This window comes from Anarrhichthys ocellatus, unplaced genomic scaffold, assembly GCF_004355925.1.
Source record: "Anarrhichthys ocellatus isolate YVR2014 unplaced genomic scaffold, GSC_Weel_1.0 scaffold4, whole genome shotgun sequence".
NCBI classification, from domain to species: Eukaryota; Metazoa; Chordata; class Actinopteri; order Perciformes; family Anarhichadidae; genus Anarrhichthys; species Anarrhichthys ocellatus.
The window spans coordinates 13,555,280-13,581,137 of NW_022280034.1; the positions used below are offsets into that span (position 1 = coordinate 13,555,280).

The 25,858-nt window shown below is 43.6% G+C and overlaps 1 protein-coding gene across 13 annotated transcripts in view; it reads right to left on the reverse strand.

The window, feature by feature from the left end:
* cacna1g (calcium channel, voltage-dependent, T type, alpha 1G subunit) overlaps positions 1-25,858 on the reverse strand; it is a 211,380-nt gene that overhangs the window by 119,935 nt on the left and 65,587 nt on the right. For all 13 annotated transcript variants that reach the window (XM_031844101.1, XM_031844104.1, XM_031844098.1 and 10 more), the window contains exons 3-4: positions 14,981-15,092; positions 2,969-3,102 (exon numbers count right to left, since the gene is read on the reverse strand). In XM_031844101.1, coding sequence (XP_031699961.1) covers positions 2,969-3,102; positions 14,981-15,092 — 246 coding nt within the window. The remainder of the gene's footprint in view (positions 1-2,968; positions 3,103-14,980; positions 15,093-25,858) is intronic.

Below are 25,858 nucleotides of genomic sequence, written 5' to 3' on the forward strand. Positions count from 1 at the left end.
CCCCCCCCCCCCCCCCCCCCCCCCCCCCCCCCCCTGACAGTGAGGTGATTAGGAGGAGAGAGAGAGCCAAGACCTGCTGAAAAAGCAACTTAGCTGTAATTATCCTCTCGGAAAGAAATAAACAGTTCATCAGAGCCTTCCTCCGAGGACTTAACAACTGTTGCATGTGATGTACCAAACACTCGACAACCAACCGTTACCTAGGTTACCGTTGTCTCCTTGCGGCTGGGGACTCTCCGTACAGATGACATCCTTTTTTTGTTTCTGCAACCCGTAAACACCATATTAACATCTACACACACACACACACACACACACACACACACACACACTCGCACTGTGTTCATACTGCACGGATTTGTTTCAGCACAAACATGTTTGTCTTGAATTAACTGTGTAAAGTTTACCGTCGAGCTTGCAAACGAAAGCACAAACAGTCACCAAGCTTGCCGTACAACAGCCCGGGTGACGTTTTCAAGCAATCTCTACGGCAAAGACGAGGCCGTACCGCAGCGATTTGCATATGACGTGACGAGCAAATCCAGCCGGCCTTTACAACCCGGTCAGACGACGGAGTTTGGATTCATTGCAAGAGGAGCCCGTGTTGTATTTGCATCTTGCTGAGAATATGTGGTGTGTCAAACGTCAAGCGTAAAGCATCATTTTAAAGTTCAAAGAGATGAGTTGATTAAAAGGTGGGGTGTCAAAAAATATGACAAACAGAGCAGCATATAAAAAAAATGAAGCTATAGAGAGTAGCTTTGACACTGCAGAGCACACCGCTTAAAGCGTGAAATCGTTCACAGACGGAGAACAGAAGGAGGCTTTCCTCAACAGCGCAGAGGTTCTGTTGGATGGACTCCCGCATAGACACACCATCACTTCCAGGATTAAAGACTTGCTTCTGCCTGTTCGAGAGGCGCGTTACTGCAAATGACGGATAATGAACACATCCGACAGACTGAGTCAGAATGCGCCGGTGTTCGGTTTGGCTGCGGATGAAAGAGTGGACATCCACGACGACACCACATCTCTCAGTCTCTTAAAGTGAGCCCAGTTTACGTGTGACTGATTAGTAGCTTACATTAGGACATTGGTTTTGTACGCGTGAATGTGAACCAAGAGAGGGCATCCAGTGCAGAAATTGGGCCTGCAGCTCTATCAATAATGTCAACTATCCAATAATAGTAAAACTAACTATCTATATAAATCTGAGTTGAGCTCTGGGAGATTGTAACTGTTGGTGGTATTGGCTGAGAGATGGGAAATGTTGTTAGCTGCAGCCCTAGATGTGATATTCACTCAGAATGTAGACGACTACAGTCAACATTTGAGTTAAATTATGAAATAGTATATTGCAATTAAAAGAAACCCACATCTTTGGAGTTGTTAATGTACTCATTAACCATGCTTAGTTTTTGAGAAAGACATTCCAAGTAAAACTTTTACCTCTGAGCTAATGTTGCAATGCATAAAACGGGTGGGTTTGTTCTGTTGCCATAATGTTTTATGATGAAATTCCATTCAGATATATTTCGTCTATTGCCGATTCTTCATGCATATTCTATCCTGCACTGCAACAATGACCCAGTTTCTTCCCCACCAGCACATTATAGTTTCATCCGTAGGCAACAAAGTAGAATATTTAATAGTCTTCAGCATAGCTGTAATGACATTACACCTGCTCTCATTGCCCCGACGCTGTAGTTTTAATTAGAGGCTCCCTTTATTGGCCTTCTTATGACTCACTGGATTAGTGCCATGATTATCAGACATTAAGGTATTTCCCATCTTGTTCCTTCTGGATCAGTTGTTCCCTGAGCGGCGACGGCCAACAGGGAAGCAGCTTTCACTGTCTACGATCCCAAAAAGATTTCCACTCAGACGTGTGACGCAGGTTTAATAAAGAGCCTGGAGGAATTAACATGAATGAGGGCTGAGGAGGAAGCTCGGGGATGCCGTCGCAGAAAAGACGAAGGCAGCGGTAGGTAGTAAGTAGGTGGAATGTATCTCCTCTCTGCTGCTGAAGGACATGATTTGTCATGCACACACAGTCTTACACGCACACACACGCGCACACACACACACACACACACAGAAGGAGATGTGCCATGTTCCCACTGATGGACAACAGAAGCTGTGGCAGAAGGATGACATTAAAAACCAGCAGGGGATGCAGTGTGATGAAAATGTCAGACCAAAACCAGCAGGCTACATTCCGCAACATGTTTAATCAAATTACAGTGTGTGCATCAATGTGTGTTTGTGTGTGTGTGTGTGTGTGTGTGTGTGTGTGTGTGTGTGTGTGTGTCACTGTGTGAGCTTCTATGCCCACTGTGTTCGTAGATCGCATGCATATCGTATGTCTGTTAACATGCATCTGTACGGATGCGCCTGAGTGCGCATTGTGTGCCTGGATTTGTGCATGCAATCTGCAAGTGTAGTAGAGTTATGCCGTGTAAAAGGAAGAAATGTGAACGAGTTTAAAAGAAAACATTCACACCCTCACTCAGCTATTTGACAGATTCTGAGCAGTTAACAATTCAAGAGGCTACTTGCAACACATTTTTATTTAAAAGGGCTTTTACAGGACATTCGGGGGGTGAATTCATTTGAAGACAAACCCAGTGGAGCGCACAGGGAAGAAGCCTGGTGTCACTTAGGGGACTGGTTCTAACAGGTTCATGCTTCAAATCCAGTGTTGTTTGATCTGCTCGGGGGGGCAGCAAGCAAAGAAAACCACGCAGCTTGTTGGAATCTGATGACGATTACGCAAAGCATCTACTAGTTTCTGTCCTTCATGAATCTGTCCCTGCGTTTTCAAATGCCGACTTGCAGTTTGATAACTACTCAAAAGTCTTGCGTGTGTGCTGCTTCTTGTGCAAGCCTCCTGTGTTTACGCATTGGTTACGCTCGGCCACCTGCGTGTTTGTGTGCATGTGTTTGTGCCTGTGACTGCGTAACTCACCCAGCCACCACTATGAAGAAGTCCAAGCGGTTCCACGTGTCTCCGAGGTAACACTTCTTGCCAAAAATCCCCAGAGCCACCATCTTGATGACCATCTCAATGGCAAAGAACGCAAAGATGAAGTCATCGAATTTCTGCAGAAGGAGACGGACACAGAAAAAAAGAGTTAGCAACGACACAATGTGCCGCTGAGCCTGATGGGAATGTTATTAGGTTTGCAGGTGTAAAATCATAGGCTTGGACATTGAATTTGTATCTAATGTTGGTGCTAAATGATAAGTCAGAGGATCACTGAACTTACTGTTCATCCTGAGGGGAACAAAAATGTACTGTAATCCATCCGATAATTCTTGAGACATTTCACTCCCAACCACAAATGCCAACGTTGTGGTGCGCTAGAAGGAAAGCTAGGGGTTCACCAAAAACATTGGGATACATCATCTGGGAACCATGCATGTCTGCCAAAAATGATGTGCCAATATATTCAGCAGATAGCGTGAGATATTTCATTGGATATGTTCAAGGTTTGACCTGCTGGTAGCACAAGAGCTAAAATCACTTCACTTCATCCTCAGAGGACCATGAATCTCTGTGAAGAATGTAATGGTAATCCATCCAATAGTTGATAAGATATTTCAGGCTGAACCAAGGTGGTGGGCTGAGCAACCACCCAACAGACCTTCCTTTCTTTGGAACAAAGTATTGCTTTCCATTACAGCTGTTTTTTTTTGTTATTTAGTGGCCAACATATCCCACATCACTCTCAACCCATCAATGAACCGCAGCTTGTTTATTGCGTGGTATTGACACACCAAGGCGTCCTTTAGAGTGCAATGTAAAGCTATCGGCATCATTATTAGACTGTCAAACCAATTGATGTAGTATAAAGAGAGAGAAAGCCCGCTTTGGTTGGGAGGGGGGGCTACAGGATGGACAGGTCAAACAAACACAGGACTTTCACCCAGGAGGCCGCTGTATGTCTCGTGTGAAAGTCAATTTATCATAGTCATGTTACGTAATGTATGTACTTTGCAAACACCAGTTATTTAACAAATGTAGTTATCTTAGGGAAGAAACTTACTTATTTTAACATTTAAATCTATAGTACTTTTGTTGCCTTAACCTAAACAAGTACCTTTAATAAGCAAGTAAACCTAACAACTAAGTAAACCTCCATTGGGAGTATATTTTCAAAAGAGACTGTACGCGTGTACCCAGGGAAAACTGACACGACGTCCTTATATGACACTGATATTATCAGTCATATCCATGTGTTAGTCGGGCTCTAATATCTTCATATTTGATGTGTAAAAATAGCCCACTGAGAACCTTTGACAGTAATGTGATACTTTATTAATTCCTGCAGAGGAATCCTCTTTTCTCTTTGCCCTGCTCTCGGGAGGGCAGGCTCCCTGCCGAATGGGGGAAGAGAAAAACAAAAAGATAAGAGCCTCATTGCAACAAATAATTCGGTATCTTGCTCAAGGACACTTAAGCAAGCAAGATGCTTGCCGACATCATGGCTCCTCTGGCCTAAGGATGGCTGCGTGCACGATGAGGCCACCTTGCTACCTTAACAGGGACTCAAGTGACAAATGGACCCAGATCCAGAGAATATAATGTAATAACCTGGAACAAGCCTCTGTTTGTACTAATACAGTATTCCTGCCCTTGTTACCGTCTGTCTGGCTAAGCTTCATCTCTCCCAATCATCATCAGACTGGACTGAAGACGTAAACAAGGGCGACAGTGAGGACGTGAGGGTGTTGGACGGGAATTAAAGAAAAAGACAATTCTTGAAATATGAAAATCAATAAATTAATTAAAAGAACACAGAAGAGAGAGAATTGGAGATGAGGAGGGAAAATAATGCAGCTCAAAGTAAAACAAAAAAAGATAAATGAAAGAAAAATTCTGGAAGGAGATCAAGGCACAGGACACCCACTGATGGATGAGTCATCCAAACAAGAACAGGGAAATGTATAAATATATCAAATCCTGTTAGCTTAGGCAGAGGCTAGCTTGCTCGCTGCTTTAAAGTTCACTGTAAGTGAAATGTAGAGGTTCACACGGGAGTGTGTGTGTGTGTGTGTGTGTGTGTAAAACTCAAAGTTCTCATCCATCCCATCATGTAGTCTGTCTAAATATCCCAACAGATTTTACGCAACATATGAGGTCGCACTGCTATTTACAGGACATACAGTCTATCAGATAGCTGACCTAAATGTTATCTGAACCGTCTCACTCCTTGTCTGTACTTCCCGTAGTACACGGCAAATGATACAGTGATATGGAGGTTATTGATCATATAGGAATTGCTAGTGTGAATACTACTACATTACAAGTGCAATGGATGTACTGTACCACGGTTAAGTCGTATAATCGTGACGGATCACTTTGAAAGTGTTGAAGCACTTCTATATTCAACTTCATGACATATTTGTGCAAGATAGTATCTACTATTTAGTGGGATATTCTGCTTTTGAATAATTACACTAATTCAACTAACATTAAATTAAGGTGAAATAGGGGATATTAATGCGGTAATGGAAACATTAAATGTCCCCATATTGTATGTGGTGCTTTACAAATTTGTGTATAATGGCAATTATACTGCTATATACTGCTTGTTACTGCTAACTCTACGGTTGACCTCCATGACACAGGGTACTGCCAACTGCCTCTTTTCACTTGCTTGCAATGAGTTTCATTAAGACGGCAAACATACACAGGGCAGCTCACAAAAAACCTACGGCTGCATTTGCTCCCTGGAAAACTCTGGAGGTGGGAACTTTACCATGCAACCGACCTTTGTAGTAACGAGTAAAGAGATATGTTTCAGGTAGAGAAACACCACAAAAACTTAATTCACGTCTAATCATATTCAACTTTGGGTGACTTGTAAGTGTTGGCTACAGCTTTACACCTTTATACGATTTAGATAAGTGTATTTTTTTTAACCTTGGAAAGAGCTAGCTGTTTCCCCCTGCTTCCAGTCTTTATGCTAAGCTAAGCTAATCGACTCTTGACTCCCGCTCAATATATCCCAGTAACACACAGACTTCTCATCTAACTCTCGGCAGGAAACCAAGCTATTGTATTTTTCAAAATGTTAATCTTTTTGCTACAATACATAAGATTTAATATTTCAATGACAGAATGTTTTTATCGTGCAAGTTTCTTTTTTTATGAAAGATATACAGATGAACACGATGCAACATATGTGTGAATGGTTTCTCAGAGACTGCATTGTGTGCAATAGAGGAGAGCGGAAGTGTTTACCGCCATGCTGAGCATGAAATGATTGTTTCTCTCTTCTCTAATAACTCCATAATTCTATCTCTGTTGTCTTTTGATTATTGACGGAGCCGTTCCTCTTGTCTCTGCTGGGGAGTAATCGCTCCTCTATTTTGCATTAGCTAAAACCTGCACACCTGCAGAGCCCACGCTATAAGAATCCACTTTAGGGGTGATGGGGACAATATACTTACTGTGACACACGCACTTCAGACGTACAAATGCATACTGCAACACATACAACATGGGACCTCAGAGCAACCTTCCCTATGGCTCTCACTCCAAACAAGCACACACACACACACACACACACACACACACGCACACACACACACGCATGCACACGCTCTACGTACAACTGGGTTTATGTAACGTATGGAAATAAACTGGACGTGCCTGCCTGAGGCATTCCCAGCCTATGCAATCAGGATATTGATTTCCTCGAACTTGTATCGCACATGAGTGGAGCCCCAAATCAGGTTGCATGATCCTGATGAACATGGATTGGATTTAATATCCAAGCGCACAAGGAAAAAGCTCTGTCGATGCAACACTAATCATAGGCTAAGATCTCCTGACATTGAGAATATACCAAGCAGGGAAATCGGTTTGCACGGTGTGTGTGTGTGTGTGTATTCACTTTTACCATGCTTCACTGGCTGTACATCCATGTGCAGAGTAGAGAAGCCTAACACACACACACACACACACACGCACACACCTGCCTCAGAGGGAATAGACACAAGTGACCTGTGCTGAACGGCTCACTGCTCTCGCATTTCTACCCTCCACTGCATTCTCTTACTGTGAGGAGATTCAAAAGAGGGACAGACTATTTTTTTCTCCGGGGACTTCTGGAATATCCACAAAGAATAATTAGACTTTCACATTATGCCAAAACAAAAACTAGAAAAAGTGAATTAAAATTTCATTCAGCCTAATCTCAGTTTAGACAAACCCCACGAAATTAGCTTTCATTCAGCGTGACAGTCACACTCGTGTGAAATAGGCGAACAAATGACAGCAGAGAACAAAGCTGAAAGTGGTGAATCAGTGGTGAATCAGGTAATATATGGGATGGTGAACTGAAACCTTTTAATGAATATCATACAAATTTGTCATTCAGGTTTTGCACGTGTTGCCAATGCTTATTGTGCTCATTGCTGCCGTGGTTTTTGCATGGCATCTCTCAGGGATCATTTGTCAATGAAACAGTGTTGGCAGGACTGTAAAGTCTTTGTGTTTTGATTGTGTGTAGGTGGTAGACAGCACTGCTCAGCCTTTCTATATCTATTCCAAACAAACCACTGTTGTTGCTGCCAGAAATGGAAAAAAAACCTTCACTTCCTGTGCACCAGAGACTTGCCAGACGCTGACTGTTTAAAGAGCAATTGTAAAATTGTCATATCGTCAACTGTGTGTGCGGGATTAATCACTGCCCACTTCCATATGACAAAAGCCTTTGCGCAGCGAGGACAAATATGACAGCTACCGTAGCTCAGAACAGCGGCCCCCTAACCACCGGGATACGGACTGGTCCGTGGGTCATTTGGCACGGGGCCACACAGAAAGAATAAGTAACTTATATCATTTCCATTTTATTGATTATCAGAGTCCCCCAAATGCAATGCTGTGCTTTTGATGTGAATATTACAATAATGTGACTGGCAAAGATGGTGGCAAACCATAAACCTATGACAGGCTACACACCTGTGTTATTCTACAGCCTATGAATACTAGGTCTGACAACAGACTGCCACTGGCTGCTGTGTTCATCTGCTTTTCATTTTTACAACACAAGCACATTTATATAGGAAAAAGAAGAAGGATACACATTATGTTTTTAGCCTTCTGTCACTCTTATCTCCTCTCCCACTCAGTCTTGTCTCCCTGCAGTAAAAGCTGGATAAGATTCTTGCTGTACAGTATGTGAGCTACTGGCAGTCTTCCTCCTCCCGTCTACCACCGACTTCCATCTCTCTCATCTTTCCTCTTATCTTCCACCACCTCCTTCTCTCTCCCAGGGAAGGCGTATCACTCCCCTGTTACTGTGATTACGTCTCTCTCGGTATCTCACTGTGTGCACGCCTAATAATACATGTGTGGGTGTTGATGCCCATGTGTATATGCCATGTGTAATTTTTCATGTGCTTCTTTATGAAAAAATCGACTGTTTGTGTGTATGTGTGTGGGTGTGTATTACCAATGCGCTTCTGTGTGTGTCTGTCTCTCACACACAATTACACTGTTTGGACACACAAAGCATTCAGACAGCTTCTTTCTCCATGTGTCGTCAGTCTTGCGTGAACGTCTCAGCCTAAACAGTGACACCGCACGCCAGCTTAACAGCCCTGGGTGTGTTTGTGTGTGTGTGTGTGTGTGTGAACGCCCATGTTGCTTTGCACATTGCCTGAGAACAAGCGTAAACACACGTGTTCACCAGGCACACGCAGACATCAGCAAGCTTTATTGCGTGTTATTAATGTGTCAAGCGAGTGCCAACAGTACACGCCATCTCATCACCTCCTGAACGGAGCCTTTATGTTCCGAGTGCTCTTAATCACTAATGCTGAGTGCACTTAAAGCTCTCCCTACTGACTTGACGCGGCTCACTCCAAATCCTCAAAGTGAAATGCGAAGCCCTGAAAAGAACAATCACGATATGATGATCAAAAACATTCCTGCACATGAGCAAAGGGCTGCTTTGGTTAAATAATCAGCAGCCAGTCAATGCGGGGGGTTGTTGGTAGGAGGTCTGTCTTTCAAGTAGGAGAAAGTCCGCAGGAAGTATTCACCCTGCTTAAGTGACCCTGAAAGCCTACCAGCTCCTTGGTGCCTGTGCTGCAGCCGGCCATGGCCTCTGATAGGCCAGCAGCCAGGAACAAAATGTTGGCATTGTACGTTTCTGCAAAACCACGGAGAACAGGACTTTCACCCAGGAGACCGTTGTTCGTGTCCCCTGTGCAGCCAAAAGTCCACGTTGACCCCAACAGTTGTGATGTAATGTTGTTATGCTTGTTACATAACACTACGCAAGAAAGTCCACTAAGGACGGTTGTTGCGTGACGTTGTTGCGTGACGTTGTTGCGCTACCTTTTACATTTACAAGTTGTGACATTGTTTTAACACAAACTCTGATCTTTTTTTTCTAACCATAACCAAGTAGTTTTGTTGCCGAAACCTAACCAATCGTTTCCCAACTGTATCCTCGTGGCATTGTGCGTTTCTGCAAGCGTGATACGAGGCTGATAAGAAACATAGTTATAAAACATATTTCTGGTTGAGAAAGTGTCAACATTCAATGTATCCCATAATTTATAACGTTTCTGCAAAGAGATTTCAGCAGGGAGGGTCCTGTTTGTTATTTATTCTTTTATAGCACTGGAACAATTACCCAACATTCCATAGTTTCAGCTCCTGAAGTTTAAGGATTTGCGTTTTTTCTTTTCCTTTTCCATAGTGAAGTCTATATTTTCATTGTTGTTTCGAGAAAAAAAAATACAACTTCATAATATCAACTTGGGTAAGGAAATTGAGACGTTTTTGTCCGTCACTTTTTTCATCTCTTTCTTCGTCTTTCTGACAAAAAAAACAGAAAAAGCATTCAATAATTGGCAAGCCATCATGTCTACAGTTGGTTGGTTAGGTTATTACTGCTTTATAAATAAATGGATTTTGGACCAAAATCCTGTGCCCAGCCCTTTTGCAGACGTTAGGTGGTCCGTGGTAGACGATGTCTGTCATAGCCTATGAAGCCTGAATCAGAAAGAATCTCTCTGCTCGATGACTGCTGCACTTTACGACAGGGCATCTCAACAGATAGAAAGTTTTATATACATGTAGATATTCTTCTCCGCCGAAACAGGTGCCATCAATTCTGTGAAAACATTTCCCTGCAGCCTCTCCCGAAAATAAATCTCATCCACTATGTATGCTAATTCTGCAGTCTGAATGCTATTATCACAGGGGTCAAAGGCTTTCATCACAAGCTCGCGCGCACACACACACACACACACACAGGTGCGCCAGGCAGGCGGACAGCTGAATGTGTCGATGGAGGCGGTGTATGCTTCATGTGATGAGGACAATAGGCCAGGCTAACTTTAATCTGCCATTCAGTTAAGATCCTCTCCTCACAGGTGGAGGGAGATAATATTGTGAGAGAGACTTTTCGGCTCAGTCGCGACCATTCGTAGCACACGGGCTAAACACACGCGCAGACACACGGTCTGACGTTTCTTCATCCTCTGGGCACGTGCCAGGCTGAAGTGGGGGTTAGCCAATGTATGTGTTGTCCAATCAGGCCTGAAAGCTCCGACAGTAATGTTGGCGTATCCAGCATCCAGCAGCAACAGCTAACTGCAGTCAATGAGCCGCGACCACCTTCGACACAGCACTGCCTTTTGTCCCCAGCTATGCACCCTTCAAGTGTGACGTAAATTGGATGAACTCTTTTCGAGATATGGGGAAGGACACACATACAGAAACTCCTTGATTTATAGTCAGATGGCATCTGCCTGCCAACTCCTCTCCTTCTTTCTCTCTTCCTTCTTCCTTCGGTGTGTCTTTCTTTAACCAGGCGCTCCCATTGTATTGGCAACGAGTTGCTTTGGAAGGTTAAGTGTGTGCTGTTGCATTCAGAGCAGAATGTGCTGCATTGAAATGTCTCCTTGTGTAAAAAAAAAAAAAAAAAAGAGAGACAATCTTTGACATTAAATATGCTACATTATAGCCAGAGTTTGACATTTCTTTGAAACTACTCCGTCGGCTAAACCACCACTTATCCCTTACTTTTCCTCTCTCGTATGGAGTGCTCACTGATGATCTCCTTTCTACCTCATCTGAAGTCTGTCCAGGTTTGTTTATCATCTGGGATGAAGTGTTAGAGGGAGGCTATACCACAGATAAGCAAAACAGTGCCACTATTTTCTACTTGCTGTTAGACGTATACATTAAGGTGTTACTGGAGCCCGAAGGATGCAGTTTAGCAGATTACAGATATACGTAAGTGTGTCTGCATTTATGTTGGCTAAGAAGTAACAAGAAACTGCAGTACATAAACACAAGATATGTAATTTAGACATAGTTTTGCCATTACAGAGCTTTTCCATCACCAAGTTTTTACGGTTTATGTTGGGGGGGGGCATTGATGTCTGTACTTACAATTCGATTGCAATCCATTCAATAGCTGTCAAGACAATACACTCAAAACTCCAAATGTAAATCTGCTGCCAGATTCCAGGGATTTATCATCTGGGGACCATGAATGTGTGTATTGATTGATGAGACTGTGTGGACAGAAAGTGATGGACTGACTGACATCCTCAGTTCCACAACGCCAACAATGTTAGTGGTTGGCTTTAAAAGACACAACTAAAGCCTCTTAAACAACTAAAACAAAAGACTATATTAAATAACATTGTAATCATTGATTGAACAATAACATTCAATATCATCCAACTGTGCTGTAATGAAGCTGAACACAACTGAGTTTAGATTGACTACTGAGTGTCATCAAAACAAATAGTAATGTAAATAGTGCCTCAGGGTAACCTTTCAACAATGCTGACACACGAAGCGTGCGTCATCTCTCTCTCTACCCCGCAGCTACACAGCGGCCTGTGACCATTACAGCAGCCATTAGCCGTGTCAGGGGATGAGAGCTCATTTAGCCTGCATCAGAGAGGAGAGCTGTGAAGAGGCCTGGCTGAGCTCCCTCATTAGCACTGATGCTAGCATGGCTATGTTAAGCTCAGGTACTGATCTGAGAGCTCAGGTACTGACTGAAAGAATAAAATCCTTAGTATTAGTATTAGGATATTAGTGCTTGAGTAGACAAGACAATGACTAATTCTGATGCCAACACACAACCTTATCAACAGATAGAAAGTTTTTGTTGGTTTAGTTGAGTTTTGTTTCACCCCCTTCCACTTGCTACATGCTAACAGCTGTAGCTTGCTTTTTTTTTGTTTTTCAAATTGCTTGCACTAGTAAATCACTTTTTGTGTCATTTTAGTGACGGAGTATTTTCTGGCAAAGTGATGAAGACCAAACCACGCAAAAATAGATTTTGCACACTTTGTATTTGTTCATGTACTCTTTCACACGAACAAGTGCAAAGACATTCTGTTTTAGTTGAGACTGTTGTAGTCTGCGCTGCACACACAATAAACACACTAAGTGAAACCATCTTTACGGCATCGCCCAATTGTTCTGACAATCTATTTGAAAATCATGTATTGAGGTAAATATATTATTGCGGAGGTTGCGAAGTAAAACCAAGCCCTCTAAGTTAAAAGAGGAAAAACGGAGACTCGCGGAGAAGGTGCATAGTTTATGTTCCTTTACGATCTCTTAACATATCGGTGCAGAGAGTGATGGTGAGATTGAAATGGAGGAAGTGGGGAACTAATGAGAATGCATTTAACCTCTAAGCTGTACATTCATGTGCGCTCCAGAGAGGAGAACCCGCTGAATTAAATCACATCTCGTATCCCTGAGCAGAGCGATGGAAGGAGTCAATGGGCTCGCGCTGCCCAGCAACAGCAGCCTCAAACTCTCTGCTCCTCGTGTTTCTCTTTTCATCTCAAACCATCCTCTTATCGACGCACAGCTTTGATTTTACTCTCTGCTCCTCTTCCGTCTTCTCCTTTCAACTCCTCTTGCTTTTCTTTCTGTCCCTGCTCCGTCGTTGCCTCTCCTCTCAAATGTAATGTGAAGATGTGTTTGCTTCCCTTGTAATTTGTAGGGAGTATGATTACTTGTTGAAAAAGATGCTTCGGATCAGTAGATCCTTACCCAACAAATTCACTCTCATATTAGAAAGCACTATCCTCAAAATAGAGCCCTCTTCTTTTAGACGATAGATATATCTCATTTTGGAACGAAATTGCTCTATTGCACTAAGTCAGTGGACGGGAAAATAAGAGGACATTGTTTTGATTCAATCTATTTGGAACCACTTTGCGAACACATTATCCATTCACTGCAGAAGATGTACGGCGCCAGATAACACAGCTCTGCTCTGCCTCACCTCGGTCTGCTTCATTCCCTCATCCAACTTAGAAAACAACAAAAAAAAAGAGTTTTTTTTATCCTCTGTGTTTTACAACAGCGGCGACAACAAACACTGCATCCCCCATTAGAGTTTGTCGGGTTAAAGGAGGTCCATAAATTAATGGAAACGCCTACACACAATGTTGTTGTTTATTTTCCTACCGAGATAATGCAAATGGAGGGAGCTGCAAAGGCCAGATATGATGGAAAATATTGTTTCAGTAGCTCTCTCTCTCTGTGTGTGACTCCATCAAAAGCAATGGTTTCGAAAATTGTACCTGTAACTCTCAGAGTTCCTGCTCTCCGTCATCTCTTTCGCCGTGTTTGAATAATCCGCTGTACAGACGGCGGTTACCCGGCCGTAATGTCGGATGTTTTCCAGCCGTTGCATTGCATTTGTTGTCCTTATATCTACCAGTGTCACATCTATGTGTGCGAATGTTGTTTCTGTAATGCTTGGGTATTTGTCTTCATGCTAATTTGTACGCGCCTTACTGAATACAGACCGAGGAAGATAAATGAATGTGGGTTTCTCCCCCGTCACGTGTTGTTTCTTTCAAAAGGACACCTCAAACATTGTTTCAATCAACAGTTAAATCACAGTTAATATAATATAAGGAGTTGAAGGGCACTCCACCTATTTTTACATGTCAAAGTCAATCAAACAGCCAGAAGGAGTACTAGTCAGTGAGTGAAAGCAGGAGTGTAATATATTCTGGGGATGTCAAGTTTGAAAGATGTCAGCATTTCCAAGGCACGGAGGGTCTCATAAAAAGACATCATTGAGTTGCTTTATGGAAAGTATAGGAGCTCGACCCGAGACAGCAGTTCAGACTCCAGATGTAGCTTATGCTTGAAAAGAAGCAGTTCTTCCGCCAACTTGTCTGACAGCATTGCAAATCAACCCCCCGCCCCCAAAAATCCAATGTCAGAGAGCCCCCGAGAACATCTCTGTCCGCAGCACTCATGATGTCCTGATGTCACAGTGAAGACAGGGTTTACACACCCTCTGAACAACCAGGTGGTTTTTGACAACTTTGGGGTACCTGGAAGTTTTGTTTTATCTCCTTTAGTAGCGGCTAACTCCCTCCCCCACTCCCCCGGGATAACAAATCCCAGACCGGTCTCCCCACCAAACCAACTCCTGGTAAAATCCACCCATGTCGAATGCTATCAGCCGATTGAATGGACGTTATCAGAGGTTACCGGTACCGTTCTAATGCTACAGACGGGCCAAACCGCATCTAGCACCTTGTGAAAGTGAAATGGTGTTGAGTTTTGGTTTCACACGGGACACAAACAGCAGTCTGCCGGGTGAAAGTCCTGCGTTTGTTCGATCCATCCATCCACACCATGGATCAACCATGGAAATAGATGATAACATAATGACTGAATTGAAACTGTTGTCGTTTGCACTACTAGTTACTGAAATTTAACCACCACCATGTTATTTACAACACTTTCAGTAAGTGGTGTGTAAGTGCAATAATACACACATAAGTAGCCTAAAATAATGGACTTATTGTCACTCCGTTAGGTACACCGCTGCTTTTGGGGGGGAACAAATACATTCTGCTCTTTAGATTCTTTTCATATCAAACAAGGCAAGAAAAAGAAAACATTCAATCCGTAACATATAGAGCCATAAACTGATCTTACCTGCAGGATTTTGCACCTCTCAGAGTCGCAGACGATGTCCTCACAGGGATGAAACATTCCCAGGGTCACGCAGTTCAGCAGGATCACCAACATGGACGCTCGCTCGAACCACGTAGAGAGCAACAGTTAAGGAACACAACCAAAAGACAGATGATAACAGCTCGCAAGCCGACGATAAGAGTCGGAAGCTCGCAGTAACAAAACAAACGACATTTCTCCAGCACGTTCTCCAGTGACCTCATTATTCCATTCAAAAGTATAAACTCCTCTGACAAAGTGATGCACGGTTATCTCTTTCCCCCCCCCAAAAAAAAGGTTTGAGAGGAAAAATGAGCCACAGAGGGAATCTGGGAAGTGGGGGAAAGCCCACCTGTGGGGTTTCTGAGTGACAGTCATTGCTCCTATTTCACCCCCCGAGGATCTGTTTGCAAGGCGTGTTGGGGAAAAAATGTTCCGATTGTTAGCGAGGGTGCTTGGATAGACACTTTTAAAGAGATTGTGTGAGGCAAAACAAAAAAGAGAAGAAAGAGAAGAGATGCTGAGACACTGGGAGGCTGACTGAGAGGAGGAGGAGTACAGTGAGCGTGAAGACATCCTGATGCATGGCGCATGCAATTTATTGACCACAGGGTCGAAGTGGGCATTCCTAATGCGGTTAGGTTAAATGCCAGCCTGAGCTATGAGACACCGATCAATGATGGGACCAAACGCAGATTAGGCTGATACTGCTTCACACACACACACACACACACACACACACACACACACACACACACACACACACACACACACACACACACACATATATTATAGGTTGCTACTTACATCCACGTTTAGCATCCAGCACCCCGCCTGGTTAACAATGTTAGACAGAAGAGATTGTTTGTCATCCAAGTGTGTGTTTGAGTTAAAAGGAAAACAGTGCTCTTTTTTTTTTTTAAATCTGTGAATGTGGTGTGCAAAGCAGGCTGTGAGGACAAACGACCTGTCCGTCTTTTATCGCATTTGCCGCCACTTGCTCATTCATCCCACTGACCCATAATGCAGCTGGGTCAGCATGGCCCCAACAGCCGACGCACACAAAAAACAATTCACTGCAGGACGAACAATAACAGCAATAGTGAAAGACGGATTTTTAACTTGGGCAAAAGATAACCATCCTCGGGCTGGAGTTTAAAAAAAGAATACCAGACAATCTGATAGAAGCTGGGGAAACAGAGAATAAATAGTCTGCTAATGGCTTTCAAAAATTGGCATGAGCCAAAGTGTTGGTCAAGGGGAAATTATGGAGACAAGACATCATCCCCCGACTAGAACAATATTTTCGGGGTACTAAGACATGCCTTTAAGTGGTGAACTGTGACCGTGAGAAAACGACTGTCTCTTGCATGAAAGTCAGTGCTCCTCCACCAACTAGTGCGTTACACCTCACTAGAGGGCACACTGCTTACCGCGCTGGCTCTGAACATCGGCACGGGGCATAAATCATTTGCTGCAGAATCATCTGATTTCAAAGCAGTCCCAAGGGATACCGGGCTACAATGTGATAACTCTGTGGTTCTTCCAATACAGTATTGAACAGGAATATTGAATAATAGACGCAGGCTGGTGGGAAGCGGCCCACAAGGCCCCTCAGCAGCATCAGTTGAGTAATGATTGTTGCATCTGGAAGGCAGCACAGGATTATGTTGCACACGGGAGGATGCACAGAAAAGTCGCGCACGGGAGTCCAAAGGGATGCAATTAAAAAAGATCAATCAGTATGGAGAGTGGGATCATTAAGCTGGAAACAAAAGGCTCGGGCTTGTAGTGTGAGAGTGGCGGCACCCGAAAGTTTTCGGGGAGAGCAAACTGTTGTTGACGCGCAGGCGGTGGAATCGGTAAAAAGTGCACGGCAAAGGATCGGAGACGACGAGGCTAATTAAAAATAATGAGCTGCATGTCTTGTCTTTGTAATCGTGAACCTACATCAGAGCTAAACACAATGTCATTTTAGTTCAGTAAACTTTCTGTTCATCGTTGACTGATTTTAAGCAATTGTAATTGTGAGCATGACATTTTTGATTATATATTCTAACACACCACGATGTTTTGTTTTTTTACTCACCACCATAGCCTTTATAGCCAACTTTGCACAATTTGAAAAAGTTTAAAGGAAAATTTCAAATTCCTTCAGTATATGATAGAAATATTCATCCTATATCTGTATTTATTGGGACACACCGATCCAATGCTGACTCTAATAGCTAAGACAGCTTATTAATTAAACACTGGTTTCATAACCGTACTTGGTATCAGCCGATACCCAAGGCCCCTGTATCGGTAATGGTATCGGAAATGGGTATTGGGACTGAAAAAGTAGGATCTACAGAGTGATTTACAGATCACTAAAATACCTGGTAAATTCAAATTTTACATTGATCATTGACATATTTAAAATTCTGTTACCTTCTAAGGTCACAGGAGGACTCAGACTCAACACGTCACTGGGGAACCTTTGGTTTTCTCCAAGCTCTGCACAAGACTAGAATAATGAGCAGACCTTATAATTCACCATCACCCCCTAAAAAGCAAAGATAAACAGGGTCATCTAATTTGCTGAATCCACCAGTGTTACAAATAGAATTTTAAGAATTCAAGTAGTAATTGGTCTCTTCCTAATTTACGGTACCAAAGCAAAACTTGAAATTTATTCAAAACCTGTATATTCCACCGCTGTCTGTAGCACAACAGCATCTAAAGTTGTCCTCATTAAGGAAACTTTCTCAGAATGCACAGGTCAGCATTTAAACACTCCCAAAAACCTACGAAGAAAAAGAGACGGCAACGATGTACAAGCAGAACTGCATCACCGGTGAAGCGAACAGAAAGCACTCATACTATATGTTGCACAAATGACAAATGCCGCTCAGATGCCGAAAATTCCCCCCAAAACGCTCTACAGCGACAACAAATCCCTGGATGGAGGATTTTGCACTCAGCATTTGGTCCAATGTCCCCAAAAGACAGTCATCATCACGGTGACCTGTCAACATAAAAACATTAAACAGTCTGAGAAATCGTGAACGGTTCATCAGCATCAACAAATTCAAGTCTGACACAGCCCCAGTCTCTCAAGGTGTCCCCCAAGGTTCAGTACTCGGTCCCCTCCTCTTCATCCTCTATCCCCCTTGGTGACATCATACGCCACCATGGTCTCCAGTACCACTGCTATGCTGACGACACCCAGCTCTACATCTCCACCAAATCCATCACCCCCACCATCCACTCCACCATCACCAACTGCCTCACAGATATAAAAACCTGGATGCAAGCTAACTTCCTCAAACTCAACACCGACAAATCTGAATCATCGGCCCCAAATCATTAAACAATTCCCACCACAACTTCTCCCTCTGCATCGATGGCATCACTGTTCCTGCCTCCACACATGTCCGTAACCTCGGGATAATTTTGGATCAAAATCTCTCATATGAACGCCACGTCAATCACATCACAAAAACCGCCTTCTTTCATCTCAAAAACATCGCCCGTCTCCATCCCTCCCTCTCCTCCGCAGCCACTGAAACACTCATCTACGCCTTCATCACCTCTCGACTGGACTACTGCAACAGCATCCTGTACGGCTCACCCACCAAAATCATCAATAAACTACAATACATTCAGAACTCAGCTGCCCGTCTGCTCTCCCACTCCCGCACCAGAGACCACATCACCCCAGTCCTTCAAAACCTCCACTGGCTCCCCATACAGCAAAGAATCCATTTCAAGATCCTCCTCATCACTTACAAAGCCCTCCACAACCTCGCCCCTTCATACCTTTCGGACCTCCTGTACCATCACACTCCCAACCGCAACCTCAGATCTGCCGACGCCAACCTCCTTACCCCACCTACTCTGTCCAAGCATCAGACCTGGGGGGACAGGGCCTTCTCCGTTGCTGACCCCTCCCTCTGGAACTCCCTGCCCCAACACCTCAGACATTCTTCGTCACTCGCCACTTTCAAAACTGCACTTAAAACTCACCTATTTAAATCTGCTTTTAACCTCTAAAGTCAGTCATGTATGTTTTCTTTCTTTCTTTTCATGTTTATTTTATTTTTTTTCTTACTGTTATGTCGTATATTTTGTTCTCATTATAAATGCTTCTATTGTTTCTGTTTATGTAAAGTGTCGTTGAGTGCCTTTTAAAGCGCTATATAAATAAAATGTATTATTATTATTATTATTATTATTAACATAAATACTCCTGCTGAGTATCATTAGTGTCTGCTGCTTTGGACGGAGTGGTTGACTGAAGACATTACAAGGTCTGTTATTTAGCAAGGCGACTATCTCGCGGCAGCAACAATCAATAGGCACAGACATGTCTGGGTTTTGGGGAGTTGGACGAACTAGGAAGACGGACAATTGACTGGCAGGCTGAGTGACTGACTAACAAGCCAACAAACGTAACGAAATAAGGAGGAATACATAAAAGAAATATCACAACTTCCCCTTACAGCCAAAAAGTGCATGTATCTGACCTGTGATTAGAATCCACTCCCACATTGTAATGGATTCTAATTGTCCCATGCTAAACCCTTCCACCAACTTTAATAAAAAATCAGAGCAGTAGTTTCTTTGTAATCCTGCTGATAAACAGACCAAAAAACAACAACAAACCGAATAGATAACCTCCTTGTCGGATCTATGGCTTGAAACTTCACAGTTCTGTATCAGTCTCGTTGCTCTCGTAGCGTTGTTTGTCGGTTGCAGTAGGAAGCCTTTTTCAATGAAAAGGCTACGATAAACTGCCACTGTAGGCTACTGCCTTGCACCAAACGGTGGGCAGAAAACCTTAGCGACCAGCAAGCGAGCATAGCTTTATTTAGCTGCTAAAGTGGCTTGAACCACGAGTTTAAACGATGCTAATGTTGCTCTGCATCTGCTGGATGTGTATTTAAGCATCGTTTAATATGTCAGTGTCGGATTTGTATGAGTAGCCGTGCGGACGTTACGACTCTTCACTGCTTGCTTCACTGTTAGATTGTGTGTGAGCGTTCGCCACCATTCAGTAACTGCCACTCGTTGCATAGGCTCGCTCTGAGGGAGCTAACGCTCATGCTAACATTGCACAATTAGCAGTAACTGCTGAAAAGCACAATACTTAAACAGTCTGAGAAATCGTGAAATATGTAACTAAATTTACACCACGAGTCTTCAATATTTGGCACTCTTGTGACTTGGTTGCGCTAGATAGTGGACACTAGCAAATACCAAAGACACATTTTTTTTTAATCTCGAAAAGTAAATCCTGTCTCTCTCTCTCTCTCTCTGTCTCTCTCTCCTTGGGCACATGTGAACAAAGCAGACATGCTTTACTGGTGCTCTTCAGACCCTGTCAACCAATAAAGTGTATGAGTATTGTTTATTGGAGGGTCGTAAATAAAATGTGTTTATTAACAGAAAGACATCATGGAGATGGCAGAGGAGAAGGCTTGGGCATGGAGACAAAGCAACACATTAAATATGAATAATGTGACTGATCCAATCAATAACTTCCTCTCTTTGCCCTCGTTCTCTTCCTCTGTCTCCCCAGCTGGTGGGCTATAATTAAACAATAAGGAGTGTTCTGCCACACACACACACCTTCAAGGTGTCAACAAGCGGTGACGCCCTGAGGGATGGATTCAATTAGAGGAAAGATACACGAGGATATGCTCTGTCAAAAGTCTGATCGCGAGACGCATGCTCTGCACAATAGACACAGACACGCAGACTCACACAACGATGCTTTCATCAGAGAGGCAACATTATCAAACTCATCAACACCTCCAAAATTATTCAACTCTCATGGGTTCCATCAGCTTTTCCCTCTCTCTCTCACACACACACACACACACACACAAACATGTGCGCACACACTTATATTCAAAGTCCCTTTTCTTCTTGTCTAATGAAGGGGAAACAATATGCAAGCCGTATGTCCTCCCCTGCCTCACACTGCGGATTCACACGGATTCTGTCCACTAATGATCTGACACCAGACAGCATGACACAACAAGGAAGTAGGGAACCAGTGTGTGTAGCCTATATATATATAGGTGTGTGTGTGTTTGTGTTCCTGTGTGTGTGGCTCAAACTCTCTCCAGCTCTTATATCTTTCATGAGAGTAGGGGAACGAATCGTCAGCGGCAAGAGATGAGGTGCACGCACAGTCCGAGGCCGATCAATACAGATGGGCCTCTCTTGAATGGATAATATTCATTGTGTTTACTGTAGCTCACACGGGACGTGGTTCTGCCTCTCCACACACACACACCGCACATCCTTTGCTCTTCGCGTGCTCTTTCTCTTCTCCAAATCTCTCACGGACCAGGGCGTGATACCACTGTTATACCGAGAGCTATTGGAGACATATGACGCTGAGGTGTCTGTCGTTTACAATGGAATTTGTTGCACATTGGCGTGTGCATCTCGGAAAACTACAGAACTTTTAACGTCTCGAAAAATCAGCATGAAAAGTCTAATTCTCCCGAGCATACCGTAGGTACGGGAACCGTCGGTTAATGTTTAGCCAACGCGAGTCCCTTAAAACACTAAAAACCAGGTGTTGCAGCATGATTATGCAGCAGCACAGTATATGTAGATACCTTAAATGGATTCAGAGAGAAATATTGGTGGATGGATTGAGAGGAATTGAAAAAGTAAAGATTGTTAACAGCCGAGCGAGTGGAAGAACTGTCAATCATCGACTCTATAGTAGAGGTATTGTGCACCTGATCTCCTTTATAGCTGGAATAATATATACGTTGAATCAGTAGCTTTCTTCTTCTGAGCTCCTCTCTGGGTTTCCATCTTTCCATGGTTTATATCTTTACCATGGGTGGCTTCAAAACCACTCATTGGAATTCAAAAACATATATGAGCCCAAGTTAAAGCAGCACGAGTATTGCTTAGTCCATACAGTAACCGAGACTTGCTTGATGCAACCTGCTGAAATTCTGGCTTCACAACTCCCCATTATGGTCATGAAAGGAATTCAGATCAAAGCGCTGTGCAAAGGCACCTCTTCTCGATTAAAAGTCACTCTGCCCTGAAGTTCAAACACGACAAATGGCCGAGTTACTGGACGCAACGCGTCTGTTCTTCGCATTGGAAGCAGCGGGGGACACTGAGCCGAGGGGTGGGGACGGGGACAGGTGTAGGGATATTCAGCTGTAAGCGCGAGTGTGTCCCCTCATTAAAAGCGGCGAGACTTGCAGGAAAGGGCAGGGCTGGACCGGGACGGCGGGAGGAACAGGACAAATGGACACGAGAAGCAGGCGGGACACGTGTTGTTTACCGGCAGTTTGACAAGAGAAAGGATGAGAGGATGATGGAGGGCCAAGAAAAGATGTGAAGAGTCCACTGTCGGCGGATGCGAACCGGGCTCTAGCTAACTTCCGTCGCATGTCTAGCGACGAGCTAACTTTCCGGAAATTCATGCCAAATATCAAAGCTTTTATAAAAGTAAAGTTGTTAGTTTGTCACATCCCAATTGCTATGATCTGTGGGTAATCTCAAAGTTTGGAGAAGTCTAAAAAGGTTTGGACTGTAAAAGTCAGCAGAAAGTCCACAGAAACAGTTTTTTGGATTTAGCATCAAGTCATCCGAAGAAAACAGCAGCTGCACACAGTAAAGGGTTGATGCCCCCATTGGTAAGACGACATCATTTGTTCCATTACAAACCACGGCTGCTGAGATAAAGGGGATTTCTGCTGCGACACTGCTTTGGTTAAGGTTCGGTTAAGTTTAGGTACGTAAAGGACTTTGCTACGTTAGGGGAAAAAGTTGTAGTCATCGTTAAAAGAAACCAAAGTTGACCGTCAAGTGGGAAGCTCCAACGTTATGTTGACGCATCAAACCACCACAACCTTGGACCGACTTTCTCTGTGAAAACATCACACTGTTCTCCCGACGCACAACGTTGTACTTTCTCATTTCTAAAGCTAGAGAGATTTGTCAATTGAACAAAAGCGTATTTTGATTTTTTGAGGCACTTCCTGAGAAATGGCTTTTGGATTTAGCCAGACGTTAGCTTGAGGAAGGGACAGTAATTGAAACTTTGTCCGACGACGGTAAAACATTAGTGAGATGATATAAAAATGGCCGCCGTGAAGAGGAACACTAAAAGCTTCTCTCTTCAGTGGCTTCTCTATTTTGCAAACCGTTTTCTGTTTTTCAACCCACCGCCTCTCTTTTTTGTCTTCGTTTCCTCAGGAGTGCACCGGCCTTCTCTTCAGTAGGCAAACTTTCAAAAAGCCAAGAAAGCACAGCAGCAACTATATGTAAAGGTGCGCAGAAACAGGAAGGAAGGTAGCTCAGGGTGAAAAAGGGAGCTTTTTTTTCTCTCAAGTCGGAGACAGCTGCTGCTGCCTAACCTTTGCTGCTCATCTCCCATCAATCCTTCCTTTCTCCAAAACCCCTCAAAGCTTTTCCTTTTCTCTGCATCACTTTCTTTTCCCTCTCCTTTCACTTTTTTATGTATCGTTTCACACCAGCTATTTTCAGGGAGGGGATTGTCAGAAATAAAACTTTTTTTTTTTTTTCCAGGAGGAAGTATGCTGAACAAGCCAGAATGAAATAAGAAGAAAATAAAAAGTGGAGAGAACTGAAAGCAGAAGGATGTTCATGAAATATTGAGGGCGACTGCCGCGTTTTTTTTTGTAACGCGCGATCTGTCACTGTCATTGTGCTTGAACGTGTGTGCATTGTGCTCATGAGTGAGTGTGCGTCGACATTTATATTTTCTGTGTTTTTGCGAGTGCCTGCATGAAGAAATGCCACTTTATCACAAAAGTAGAGGGCTGTCTTCCTTTTCCTGTTCTGATCAGTGGATCATTAAACTGGTATTATTCAGTCTGAGTGTGACTCTTTTATTTAATTTGTTCACTGAATGCTTTTACTACAGATGCCACAATCTGGGTCAAGACACAAAATGACTTGGGATGAGCATAGACGAGGGGGCATCAGTGTTGCAATTCCTGATTAACTGCTCAAAGATTCGTCTTTTGGACAATCGTATGGTTTCTCGGCATGTCTCAAATTTTGGTCGTCTGTCTTGCAGCTCGAGGCAGTTCTAGAATTCACGATTCAACGATCCATTATGAACTGTACTGAGCTTGTTTAAATATTACGGGATTAGTATCTGTACATTGTGGCTAACTGATTTAAACGTGATATTGATCTTCGCTGCAAAACACACCATATTGTCTGAATCTTCCCCCGGCCACATGCTGGTTGACATTCTTCTCACTTAAGTGTAAAATAGAATTGCATTAAGCAACACTGCCTTTCTCCTCTTTTTAAAAAAATCTTGAGTACAGAGTAGCTTAAATAAAACCTTTTTGGAATTATCAGGGGTTCCATGTCAATGTTCATTGTCAGCATCCCAGGTCGTGATCGTTAAACCGATCGGAGTTAACGGGACATATGGGACAAAACGAGATTAATAAAAAAGGGGCAGTATCTGCCACAGATGTTTTGCAGGGCTACAACAACATCGCACTACTTCAACTTTTTGCTTTCCGGCCGAGGACATACTTACCACAGTCTCAAGAGGTTACTTTAACACGGGTCATTTTAACATTGCACGAAATACAAAGCCGTTGTTTTTAACGGCGAGGACGGTTGCAGTCTGGCGGTTTAAAAAAGTGTGCTTGTGACGTCAGAGATGCTACAGTAAATTAGAGTTAAGGGAATAACGGCATCAACCTGAATTTGCTGGAACAGTTCTTTTCCTTTAATGAACGCATTTTAAAAGAAATCTGGTTTTGCTTAAACCATTTTCACTATTGTGTCTAGAAACTGTTGCCATGTTTCCATAACCCAGATAGGCAAAAGGAAGAAGCACAGAAACCTGACAAATACTGGAGTTTTTGCTCCGATACGGCTGTCAATAAATGGCAGTGAGTTTAATTAAGACTACACCGCTTAGATTGAGTATTAAGCTTGGAAATAAGCTGCCCTCAGCGACACACTTAGAGTTACAGCAGAGCGCCTCGACTCGGGGGGGGGGGGGGGGGGGGGTTTGGAAAATCCCGCTGGTATAACACTGCATAACCCGACTGCTCGCTGACATGGCTTATCAGTAGCCTGAGTCAGGAGCCGGGGAGTTAGGAGGTGGAGGGAAACAGCGGCATATTGTTACGGCGGCTGTATCAGTGCCTACCATATGAGTGTGTGTGTGGGGGGGGGGCGGGGGGCGTGTGTGAGGGAACGAGAGATGACACAGGGAGTGACAGGCAAAAGGCGGTGAGGAAAGAAGGAGAAGAAGAAGAAGAAAAAGCATGCATTGTTCCATCTCAGTCTCTGACCAAAAGTTTTTCCCCGCGGGGGGGATCGTCGACGACAGCCAACCCCATTAAACTTTTACCAGCTTACATTATTGATACATTGCAGCCTCTCTCCCCCCTCCCCGCCCTGAGATGCAGTCTGTTTACATAGGCAGCAGCAACTTTGTTTCATTCTCCCATGCTCATCAATATGGATACACGCAGTGCACCGGCTATAACGTTGGCACAACGGGGACACCTTGGGGGACCTATGAAGAAGAGATCAATTTTCATGCACGGTGGTGGTGGTGGTGGTGGTGGGGGGGATATCGTCAGTATAGTCATCTGCAGACTCAGTGGGCTCCTGAGCGGATGCCTTATGTGCTTTCAGAAGTGACTTTTGCATATGAAATGTATGTGTTGGAGGGTTCCTAATGAACAGATTCTCTCCACACACACACACACACATCCCTCTCATCAGCCAGGAAACACCCCTGTATCTCTTGCTCACTGCGGACTGAGAGTTGCTAAGCAACGCCGGCTTTCAAAGGGAAGTGTGGTGAAGTCGCATCTCTCTGGC